The sequence below is a fragment of the Lactuca saligna genome, chromosome 8 (genome assembly GCF_052625555.1).
Source record: "Lactuca saligna cultivar CGN05327 chromosome 8, ASM5262555v1, whole genome shotgun sequence".
In the NCBI taxonomy this organism is placed as follows: Eukaryota; Viridiplantae; Streptophyta; class Magnoliopsida; order Asterales; family Asteraceae; genus Lactuca; species Lactuca saligna.
This window is the reverse complement of record NC_136424.1, coordinates 64,191,737-64,204,079: the sequence shown is the minus strand read 5'-3', so window position 1 is coordinate 64,204,079 and position 12,343 is coordinate 64,191,737. Positions and strand designations below refer to the sequence as shown.

Below are 12,343 nucleotides of genomic sequence, written 5' to 3'. Positions count from 1 at the left end.
GGGCCACATACTCGCCTAACTCAAGGAAATTCCTTTCTATGGAAAAGACCACGAGGATGCCTACAAGCATTTGGATGAAGTCAATGATGTAGTTGATTGCTTCAATGTTCCAAATGTGCCTCGCGAGACTCAGCTACTTCGCATGCTTCCAATGACATTCAAAGGTGCTGCAAAAGACTGGCTCAAATCACTTCCCCTCGGATCAGTCACCACATGGGCCAAGCTGAAAGAAGAATTCATTGATCACTTTTGCCCACCTTCCAAGATAGCCAAACTGAAGAAAGCAATAGCTAACTTTGAACAACAAGCTGGAGAGTCACTGTATGAAGCTTGGGAGAGGTACAAGAGCTTACTAAGAAACTGCCCACACCATGACCTAAATAGCCAGCAATAAGTCTCCATTTTCTATGATGGAGTCAATGTCACAACTAGGCAGTTACTTGACTCGCAAGGCCCGCTCACAAAGAAGCCACCCCCGGTGATCAAGGAATTAATTGAAGAATTCTCTAAGCACTCTAGAGAATACGACAACCCAAGAAATGATGTTACTAGCGGAGCCGCATATTCAGCTACTGAAGACTTGTCCGCGGTCATGGCTATGCTAAAAACCATGGATAAGAGGATGGATAAAATGGATCAAACGATCCATGCTATTCGGGTGGGTTGTGAAAATTGCAATGGACCTCATCTTACTAGAGAGTGCAACTTGGATGAAAATGACAACAAAAAGGTGCAAGTATGTTACTCAAGTGGGGACCGATATGATGAAGACTAGCGAAAACCAAAGAAAGAGTGGCTCCTATATGAATAGTAGAAGAAGGCTAAGGAGGAGAAGTACAAGCAGAAAGGAAGAGGTTTTTACCAAAGGAGGAGCCGGTGCAAGAAAGAAAACCAAGTTTGGAAGAGACGCTTACCAAATTTGTAGCTGCTTCAGAAAAGAGACATAGCGATCATGATGCTGCAATTCAAGAAACAAGAACTATCCTTAGAAACCGGCAAGCATCCATTCACAACATAGACACATAGCTGGGGCAACTTGCTCAACAAATAAACCAAAGATCACCGGGTGAACTCCTTAGTAAAACCAAAAATAACCCACGAGGCGCGCACATAAATATAGTTACAACAAGAAGTGGGAAAATAATCACTCCTCTGGCCCCTATTCAGAATGAAGCACCCAAGAATCACATAAGGAGGAGGCAGAAAATCAAAATCTTCAATCTGATAGCTCTACTCGTCGAGTACCAAACATGGACTCGGCAAGTACATTGCCAAATCCGAAGGAACAGGTCCCTGAAAAGCTGTATCAGCCTCCAATGCCATACCCAGCCCGCGCTAAGAAGGAGAAGCAGGAAGAGGAGTACCAGAAGTTTCTAGATCATATCAAGGCTCTTCAAATCAACATACCCTTCATTGAAGTTGTCGTCCAAATGCCAAAATATGCTAAGTTCCTTAAGGAACTTCTCACTAATCGAAGGAAGATGGAAGAAGTGAAGAAGGTGGTCCTCAATGAAAACTGCTCAGCTGCTATGCTAAATAAGCTACCAAAGAAGAAGGGTGACCCGGGGAGCTTAACTCTACCTTGCCAAATTGGCAACTTGGATACCATTCATGCCTTAGCCGATTCGGGAGCAAGTATGAACCTAATGCCATATTCATTCTTCAAGAAGCTGGATCTCCTAGAACCAAGGCCAATTCGCATGGCAATTCACTTAGCAAACAAGACAGTCACTTTCCCAAGAGGCATATGCGAACACTTGCTGGTCAAGGTGAACAAATTCGTCTTTCCCTCTGATTTTATAATTCTAGATATGGAGGCGGATCCTCAAGTCCCGATCATCCTCGGAAGACCCTTCCTCAACACTAAGAGTGCTATAGTAGATATGAGGGATTCAAAGCTTACCTTGCGTGTAGGTGATGATTATGTAACTTTTGGGGTTGATCAAGCCATGAAGTATGCAAGGAACAGTGACAACACGACGTTCTCAATTGACATGCTAGACGAACTATTGGAGGAATGTGTAAGTGAAGATTCCAGCAAGGCCACAATTTTTGATGAAGAGTTTGATGCAGAAAGAGACTTAATGGAGATCGAAAGGTTGCTGGAAGAAGCTGAATTTGAAGAAATTGTCAAGCAAACTGAGAGCCCTACTCACCGAGTAGGGATGATCTACTCGCCCAGTTCCGCCTTCGAAAAGGTAGAATTCATAAATGCAGCCACAAACTCGTTGAGTACCTTACCTGCACTCGGCAAGTCCAACAGTCAAAACCAAAAATCTGAGCTTAAAACGTTACTAGAACATTTAGAGTATGCTTTCCTTGAAGAGGGCAACCAAAAGCCAGTAATCATAACCTCTGACCTGTCCAAATCTGAAAAGGAAGAGCTCGTGCAAGTGTTGAAGAAGCGGAAGCGGGCCATAGCATGGAGCATCACCGATATCAAAGGAATAAGCCCATCTTATTGCTCTCACAAGATCAATCTGGAAGAAGGAGAAAAGTTGGTTGTACAACACCAAAGAAGATTGAACCCGAATATGCAAGAAGTAGTCAAGAACGAGGTGGTTAAATTCTTAGATGCGGGAGTTATCTATTCCATTTCCGACAGTCTGTGGGTGAGTCCGGTCCAAGTGGTGCCCAAGAAAGGACAGATGACGGTCATAACCAACGAGAAGAACGAGCTAATTCCAACACGAACAGTAACCGGTTGGAGAGTGTGCATCAATTATCGAAAGTTAAACGATGCCACTCGTAAAGACCATTTTCCCTTACCTTTTATTGATCAAATGGTAGAAAGATTATCGGGCCATAGTTACTATTGCTTTCTAGATGGATTCTCGGGTTATTTCCAAATACCCATAGACCCAATGGACCAAGAAAAGACCACATTTACTTGCCCAAGTGGAACTTTTGCTTATAGGTGCATGCCCTTTGGGCTATGCAATGCACCCGCGACTTTTCAAAGGTGTATGACAGCCATATCCCACGATATGGTGGAAAAATTCATGGAAGTTTTTATGGACGACTTTTCTGTTTTTGGATCTTCTTTCCAAGATTGTCTCACAAATCTTGACTTAATGCTTGCTAGGTGTGAAAAAACCGATTTGGTCCTCAACTAGGAGAAATGTCACTTTATGCTTAAGGAGGGTATAGTGTTAGGCCACAAGGTTTCCAAAATGGGAATTGAAGTGGATCGGGCAAAGATTGACACCATTGCCAAATTACCCCCACCAAATAATGTGAAGGGAATTAGAAGTTTTCTAGGACACGCGGGTTTTTACCAGCGTTTCATAAAAGATTTTTCCAAAATAACTAGACCTTTGACACAATTATTATTAAAAGATGCTCCATTTAATTTTACTAAAGAGTTCTTAGAGGCATTTGAATTTTTAAAGGAAAAATTAACTAATGCCCCGATCATTGTTACACCAAATTGGAGTTTACCCTTTGAAATTATGTGTGATGCTAGTGACTTTGCATTAGGAGTTGTCCTTGGTCAAAGGGTTGATAAGCACTTTCGACCCATATATTATGCTAGCAAGACTCTAAATCCAGCCCAAGAAAATTACACCACCACAGAAAAAGAATTATTAGCTATGGTGTATGCTTTTGATAAGTTCCGTACTTATTTACTTTTATCTAAAACAACCATTTTTACTGACCACACTGCTATCAAGTATTTATTTGCCAAACAGGATGCCAAGCCAAGACTGATACGATGGGTGCTACTTCTTCAAGAGTTTGACATAGAGATACGAGACAATAAGGGAATGGAGAATGTAGCAGCTGACCACTTGTCAAGGCTTGAAAACCCGCGATTGCACGAAGATAGAGTTGGTGATGATTTTCCGGACGAGTATATTATGGTGACCGTGGGAGAAGAACCATGGTTTGAAAATATAGCTAACTACTTAGCTAGCAATTACATCCCAAAAGATCTCACAAGTCAACAAAAGAAGAAATTCTTTTCCGAGATAAAATATTACTTTTGGGATGAACCATATCTTTTCCGAAGCTGTGCAGATGGGATCATACGAAGATGCGTGTTCGGGAATGAAAGCCGAAAAATATTAGAGCATTGCCATAGCGGGCCCACAGGTGGACATCACGGAGCACATTACACTGCAAAGAAGATCTTTCGCATTGGGATCTATTGGCCCACAATTTTTAAGGATGCAACCCAATTTGTCAAAGAGTGTGATGCTTGTCAAAGAGTGGGAAACATTTCATCCCGAAATGAAATGCCACAACATAGTATCCAAGTGTGCGAAGTATTTGATGTGTGGGGGATCGACTTCATGGGACCATTTCCCATGTCTAGAGGCAACAAATACATATTGGTGGCGGTGGATTATGTATCCAAATGGGCGGAGGCACAAGCGTTACCAACTAATGATGGTCGGGTAGTGGTGAGGTTTTTAAAGAAGTTATTTTCACGATTTGGAGTCCCGAAAGCTCTTATAAGTAACCGAGGCACGCATTTTTCCAATGATCAACTAGAGAAGGTGCTAAGGAAATATGGGGTAACCCATAAATTTTCTACATCCTACCATCCCCAAACTAGTGGACAAACCGAAGTGACGAATCGAGCTTTAAAGCGAATTTTGGAGAAATCGGTGGGGAGCAATCGTACAGAATGGTCGGATAAGCTAGACGATGCACTTTGGGCCTTCCGTACAGCTTTCAAAATGCCTATTGGTACTACACCATATAGGTTAGTGTATGGAAAGCAATGTCATTTGCCAGTGGAGATAGAGCATAAAGCGTTTTGGGCTTTAAAGATGTGTAACTTCAACACCGAGGAACTCAAGAGCAACCGGTTAATGCAAATGAATGCTCTTGAGGAGCTTAGAAATGATGCATACTCTAGTTCGTTGATCTATAAAGAGAAGACCAAGATGTGGCATGACAAGAGGATCAAAGAAAATAAAGAATTTCATGAAGGCCAAAAAGTGTTGCTCTTTAATTCACGGGTAAAGATTTTCTCGGGAAAAACTCAAGTCAAGATGGGATGGTCCTTTTCTGGTAAAGACGGTGTTTCCACATGGTACTATAGAGCTATTGTCAAGAGATGGAACACCTTTCAAAGTCAATGGACATAGGGTCAAAAAGTATGAAGAAGGTGTTCCCAGGAATGAAGGTATGGATGAATTGCTGTTTCTGGAAGGGATTGCAACCACATAGAAGGGGAGGAGTCCAGGTAATGACTCCTTAAAAAGAAGCGCTTCTCGGGAGGCAACCCGAGTTTCAAGTTTGCATTTTATTTCCTTCACTTTATTTTTATTATTTTATCGTTTTCATTCGTCTTCTTCTAAGAATATAATTGCTTGAAGGCAAGCAATGCCTAGAGTGTGGAGTGGATGGTTAAAAATGAGAAAATACATTATGGTTAAAAATGAGAAAATACATTAATTTTTTTCAAAACATTCAATTTTTTTCAATCTGCAAGGATTACTCGGCGAGTAGGCACGCATAATCGCCGAGTACCTGCCCAATTTACCCAATAAATGCATAACATCAGTTTTACTCGGCGAGTAGACCTTTTCTACTCAGCGAGTAGCCAACTTACACAGGTGGTTTATAATCTGTAAAATAAGGGTTTTCACCCATTTAACCCATACACTCGCGGTGCACAAGCATCCTTCAAGCACTCTCTGCGATTTCTTCAATTTTCCACTTAATCTTCGTCTTTCAAAGGAAAAGGTAAGATCTTTATACTTAAAACTCATCAAAGGTTCAATCTTTATCATTGATTTTCCCCTATTTTGCTTAAATTCGGATTTGGGGGTTTCCTCAAATTCTAGGGTTCTAATTTTGCCATGAATTAGGTAATGTTAGGAGAAATTTCTTTTGGATCTATGGTTATTTGACTTAATACAACAAACCCCTGTGAAAAATTAGGAGTTTTGGGCACCCTATATATGATCGACAGGTTTCTGTCCCAAAAGTTCATTCTACTCGCCGAGTAGATGCTATGGACTCGGCGAGTAGAAGCCTATGCAGCCTTGTTTATTTGATTTTAATTGCGGGGCTTTGTTTGTTTGTGTTTTTTTATGTTGTTATGCAGATACCATGTTCAGAAGAGGGCCATCTTCAAGATGGGGAAGCCAAGGTGATATCCCGTGGCTCTCATTTCGACAAATCGCATCCAAATCATCCCAAGCTCGAGCTAAAAACAAACTAGAGACGCTGAAACAGAAGGAGATTCATTTGCCCAACGCTGTTGACTGGGATTGGTCGGGAAAAGTGGGTTTGGAAGAGGAGCTCACTCCATATTTGGTGAAGGAGTGCAACTTGGGGGATACCACCATCATTTGTGATGGTTGGTTACAATTTTTCAAGATACAAGAACCTATTTATGTTGAACTGTGTTGGGAATTTTTTGCTACCATCTCATTTCGAGGTGGTAATGAGTACTACAATCCCAACATAATTACTTTTTCTCTTGGTGGGGAGCTGCAACAATGCAGCATGGCTGAATTTTCCTGGAGGCTAGGTATTTATGATCAAACCACCATGTTGACTGAGGACTTTGAAGCCTTTCTGGAGAACTGCCACAAGGATCTTCCCGAGGCAGTGGTGGCCTCTACCTAGTGGAATACTATTTCTAACCGGGTGTATATTCCTTCTACCGCTCAGGATGGTCATATTCGCTCACCGATCCATCGCCTTATTCACCGCTTCGTGGCTAGCACCATCAACATGCGGAAGGATTGGGACAAGGTTCCAACCCTTGATATCTTCTATCTTTGGAGTATTATTACTCCCGATGCTTTCTGCAATCTCCCCTATTGCATCGCCAAGTTTCTTGCTGAAGGGGCGGTTAAGGAAAAGGTTAACTCCAAGATTAATGGAGGCATGTTTGTTACAATGCTTGCCAGGTCGTTTGGGGTTTTAGATTTACAAGATGCAAGGGCACTCACGGTCATTTATCCTCCCCCGTTCAACACTGCATTATACAGGAGGGCACGGATCGTGGAGAAGTTTAGTGATTCCTTTTCCATTCCACATGCGTACGAGCCGGCAATCCCCGAGGAGCTGGGAAGACGGGTAAGGCAACGTAGCAAACGGGTACGGGAAGACCCACCGGTTATTCCGGTGGAGGAGGACAACGATGGTTGGAATCAAGTGGAGTATCGACGCTATTTGGACGATATCGGATGAGGGGTTAATTATAACAACCAATCATTCGAGTACCTCTTTGAGCAAATGAACAGTGCGCCAAGACCCGGTCCGGGATACCCTTACATCATGAATTGGGAAGAAAGAATGATGCGGGGTAATGAAGGAGGAGGAAGTGGAGCTGGAGGAGCCGATATGGAAGAAGAAGATTGAGGATTTTATTTTTGTTTTGTGTTTTGATTTGAACAATTGTTAAAATTGGATGATTTTTGTTTTTTTTAGGATTTTTATTGCTTTCACTTTTAGTTGCTTATTTTTCAGGGATGGAAGGTTAGGAAGCATAATAAATTGTTGAGGGTCAAGTAAGGAATGAGAGATGTTCAAGAAAAAAAAGTACGAAGTCTTGTCCTTAGGATTGAGTCCGTTAGAGTCGAGAGTCATGGAGAGTGTTGCTGCTGAAGGATTTAGATAAAGGGTCAGTGAAATTCCCAATTTCGAAACCTGAGTCCAAAGGAACAAGAGTTGGATCAGTTTTGGCAATACAATGCCTACTCGTCGAGTGCACAAACTCTACTCGGCGAGTACATGGGGTATTACACGTTATAGTCCCAAGCTGAGAGCTACTCGCTGAGTAGACTTGCAATTTTCGTGTTCCAAGAGTTGTTTTAAGCACTTTCACTGCAGAATTTATCCACTTTTCGTGAAGAGTTGTTACTGGGGATTTTCTAAGAAGCTTTTTCCTTGATATTTTGGAGCTGTCAACCACACGAGACAAATGACACCCAAGACATGGATGAGTTGTTCCCATGGCTAAAGTCAATTGAAGATGGAGCTAAAGAGAAGAGTATCAACTTATCGACTGCTACCCCCAGGGGAGTTTGTTCCAATTCTCTCTATATTTGCATTTTTATTTGATATACAATGAGGGCATTGCATAAAATAAGTGTGGGGTAGGAGGTTGGTCACATATTAGAAAATTTATAATTTTAGGCTAATTTTAAAAATAATTTACATACCAAAAAAAACAAAAATTACTTAGGAATTAATTTAGAAAATTTTTGGTAAAAGCAATTAGGGTTCCATGTTAGAATTGTGTTGATAATTGCATGAAAACCCAAATGTTTAGTTGAGCCTATATACGTTCTAGTGCATTTATGGCTTTCTTATTCCAGTGAAATCATGGGACAAAAACACAACCTCGCTCAGCCTGAGGGATGCAATATGTTTAGCATCGTGTACCAGAAATGTATCCAGGAAAATTATTATCTTTAGCCAATAAAGGTTGAATTTGAGCGCCCCTACTTAAGCATGTAGGGATTTGAGTGAAAACAGTGAGGAACATGTAAAAAAAAGGAGAGAGAATTACAAGAAAAGTTGAAGAACTTTTGGAGCATTAAAGTCAAAAATCAAATATGAAGATCAAAAATTTCAAAGAAATTCAAAAAGTGAAGATACCAAAAACCAAACAACAAGGTGGTGAATTCAAAGAGATCAAAGATCAAATGTCAAAGAAATAGAGAATTCCAAAAAGCTCCATAGTGGTATCATGAACTGTAATTATCTAGATTATGTATGCTTGGGTTGCTCAACCAAAAATACCTTGAGGTTAAGCAGTTTTCTGGAGATGGATTTGGAGGGATGCATAAAAAGAGAATAGTTCGGGGTGAGTGGGCGAATTTTTATGAGGATTGTGAGTATTTGGAGTATGGGAGTATTTAGGACAATTTTAGACACAAATGCATGCATTGCGGTCTTGGCATAATGGTTGGGTTAGATTGGAGTTGTCATATGTGGTTCTAATATGTTAAAATTCAGTTTTGCTTGGGGGCAAGCAAAAGTCAAGTGTGGGGTATTTTGATATGTGCATAATTAGTTAATTATTTAGCATACATTTTTATTCATTTTTAACTAATTATGTGTGTAATGTGGACAAAAGGTACTTAATAATGTTTAAATTTTGTTTTCAGTCTAAAAGACATTCTTGGGAGTGAAAGGGAACAAGGGGAAGCAATTAGAGACCAAATAATGAAGAATGAGGGACAAAAGCCTTCCTACTCGGCGAGTACATGATAATATTCCAGAAGATAAGTCAAGACTCCTGATATGAGACGGATAACTAGCATCTACTCGGCGAATTGGGTCTGCTACTCGCCGAGTACACCATGTTTTAAGATAATTATAAATACCAAACTATTATCCTATTGGAAAAGACTTTTGGCAATTTTGAGAGTTGAACCTGCGAAAAAGAACCCTTGTAGGAGCTAAGGAACCCTAATCTTCAATCCTTGGAAGAATCAAGGCAATTAGGTTAATCATTCCACTTAGCTTTAGGAATTAAGTATGTTTAGTTTAGTTAAATCTGCTTATGAGTTTGTTTTTATCATGACTATGAACTAAATTCATTTTGTTTCTGTTGGGGAAGACTCATTTACTCCTATGGTTTATAATATACTTTTTGATTGATTATTATTTGGTGATTTTATTAAATTAAGTTTGTTAAAGAACCTTATGCATTAATGACAACTATTTTCTGTTAATTGGAAGGTAATTAAGCTGCATGAACATCTCTTGATTATTAACCTCATATGTTATGTGAACACTTGATCATATGCTTAAGAGTAATGAATATGAAATTAATATTAATTAGAGAATAGGTAAATTAATGTGTGAGCTTGTTTGAGAAACCAACAAACAAGAGGTTAATTGAAACACCAACTTGATTAACCAATTACAAATCTTATTTAATCCAAATAATTGAACAGGGAATTAATTAGTTTAAACAATTGGCCACTGTTTGAATTGATTAATTGTCTAAGGGTTAGGAGTAATGAACATGAACCTAACCACCATAGTTGGTAACCAATAATAATTAATTTTTCATTAAAATAACCATAGGAGTGAATTAGTTGAACCTAAACAGAAACCCTTTAATAAATTTGGTGAATTTGTCATTTGCTTTAATTGTTTAGTTAGTTAACTGTTTTAAGGGAGCTTTGCTTAAGTTTCTAATCTTGTAAAACTAGAGAAAAAAAACCCTTTACTTTTATTACTTGTTTAGTTAAAACTAGTTATTAGGTTAATTTCCGTTCCCTGAGTTCGACACCCTACTTATCCAACTATACCACTAAAAGACAGGTTCACTGCCTTTGTGTGCTTAATTTATTAACTAAAAGTAGGATTAAAACTAGTTGGTTTTACACACATCAGGGTTCTTTTCCATAAGGTAGTCAAATGTTGTAGGATTTCGTACTTGTATTTCCTTCAGTGCTGCATTGAATAAAGGTTCAGTTGATGCTTTGCAAGCTTTCCAAAACATCCTCTCATAATGCACACCACTGAACCTTTTCCTAAAGTTGGCAACAATATGTCTTGCACACTGTCTGTGTTCAGCATTAGGCATTACTTCCTTCACAGCCTCTAATAGTCCATATACAATTTAAATTCATATGTTAAGAAAATGGAAATTTATTAACAAGAAATATGAAGTATAATAAGTGATTTACCTTATGTTGATCTGACATCAAGGTGATACCCCTACCATCATCAACTTCTAGATCATCTTGAAGATTCTCCAAAAACCATTTCCAATTTTCTTTATTTTCCACACACACAACTGCCCATGCTATTGGGAAAATATGATTGTTAGCATCTCTTCCTACAGCACATATCAATTCTCCACTACATAATCCCTTTAAGAAACAATCATCCATGTTTATTACTCTTCTACAACTTCCTTTCCAACCTTGTTTCAGCCCCTCAAAGCATATGTAAAACTTACTAAAATATGTCTTCCCATCAGGCATACTATTGACATCCAATTTGACAGTTGATCCTGGATTGGATCTTCTTATCTCTTCACCATATGACCAAAGCTTGGCATAATGCTCAACTAGTGTACCTTCAATAAGTTCAATTGCATATTTCTTTTCTCTTCTAAACTGTCCCATACTCACATCAATTCTAAATTTTTGTTTTACTTCTTCCTTTAGTAGCCTAACACTCATTTTTCATTTTTTGTAAAAATTTGGATGTGAAATGGCTACCAATCCATGCATAGCTTACAATTGACCCCATTTTAAAATTTCTAGCACAATTATGGTCATCTATAAGAGACTTAATCTGAAAAGATTTTTCCTCACTCATCCATGAATCCCACAATCTAAACTTGCATTGCCCTGAACAACATTTAACTAAAAGCCTCCTACTATCATTTTTTTATAGCACAATTGATATCCTTTAGCAACAGCATAATTACACAACATATGTTTTAATTGTTTAGGATTTTCAAATCTTATTCCTAACACATGTTTTTTTTTCAATGAACATTTTCATTAAAAGTTGTTACCTCCTCATGAATTGGGTCGTGTTCATCCATCTGATCAAATGGATCTTCATGAGGTGGAGTGTCTGGAGTTGGCTGCTCCTTGGGGCAGAGCTTGCTCAAAAATACATCATTCAAGGTCTCGTTCATGGGGATGCAATCACCATCTTCAATGTTATCGTCCAAATCACCTTGCACTTGTACTTCATCTAGGTCAATGCCTCCTTCTGTCTCAACATGCAACTCTTCTACTACTTCACCTACACCAGAAAACTTGTCCTCAAGGGTGCATACTTCAGCCATCTCATCAACAATCCATTGATGAACATGAACACCAACATGATCCATGTACACAGAAATTACACAACCAGAATCATACCCTACTTCGATAAACTCCTGGTAGTCTTTCTCAGTTGCTATTATCCTCAGTCCTTCAGGGAACTCAATATCAGGCATGCAAAAGTACACATCAACACATGTCTCGTTTGCGAATCGCTGAATGAACACTAGAAATTCGTTGTTGTCCATTCCAGCAAAATCCACATCCTCAAACCTTTGCTCCACTCCATCTGAGTAACTGATCACTGGATACCTCATAAACAAACCAACAAAATGAAGATCTATCTTCATGTAGACGGCCATAGAAAAAATCCAGGTTTGATTTTTGGATGAACAGTAGAAGAAAAAGAAGATATTGGTAGATGAAACCGATTAAAGATGAAAATTACTTGGAAAGGAAGGGTTGGTGTCATTTATCGATACACTAACACGTGGCATATGATTTAGTTTAATGACCTGGCTTTCTTTTAATGACATGTCCAAGAAATAATGTTGATTGGGATTGGGATCACTGGGTGACCCCTTCACTTTATAAAAAAAAAATGGCCTAATTAGCCGGTTAAA

At 39.2% G+C, this 12,343-nt stretch overlaps 1 protein-coding gene and 1 non-coding gene across 2 annotated transcripts; both read right to left on the bottom strand.

Moving 5' to 3' along the window:
* Positions 1–271: 271 nt before the first annotated feature.
* On the bottom strand, positions 272–378 carry LOC145013456 (small nucleolar RNA R71). The gene has a single exon (XR_013665015.1). It is a non-coding gene; the product is annotated as a small nucleolar RNA R71 (small nucleolar RNA).
* Positions 379–10,303: 9,925 nt separating this feature from the next.
* On the bottom strand, positions 10,304–11,123 carry LOC145009699 (uncharacterized). Its single transcript, XM_078968339.1, has 2 exons — positions 10,652–11,123; positions 10,304–10,536 (listed from the first exon to the last, which is right to left on the bottom strand). The coding sequence occupies exons 1-2, from the start codon at positions 11,121–11,123 to the stop codon at positions 10,304–10,306; spliced, it is 705 nt and encodes a 234-aa protein (XP_078824465.1).
* Between the last annotated feature and the right edge of the window lie 1,220 nt (positions 11,124–12,343).

Coding starts and splice junctions, on each gene's coding strand:
- LOC145009699 (XM_078968339.1), bottom strand. CDS start 11,123: ATGAGTGTTAGGCTACTAAAGGAAGAAGTAAAACAAAAATTTAGAATT. Junction 10,537..10,651: donor AGAAGTTGATGATGGTAGGG/GTATCACCTTGA, acceptor ATGGACTATTAG/AGGCTGTGAAGGAAGTAATG.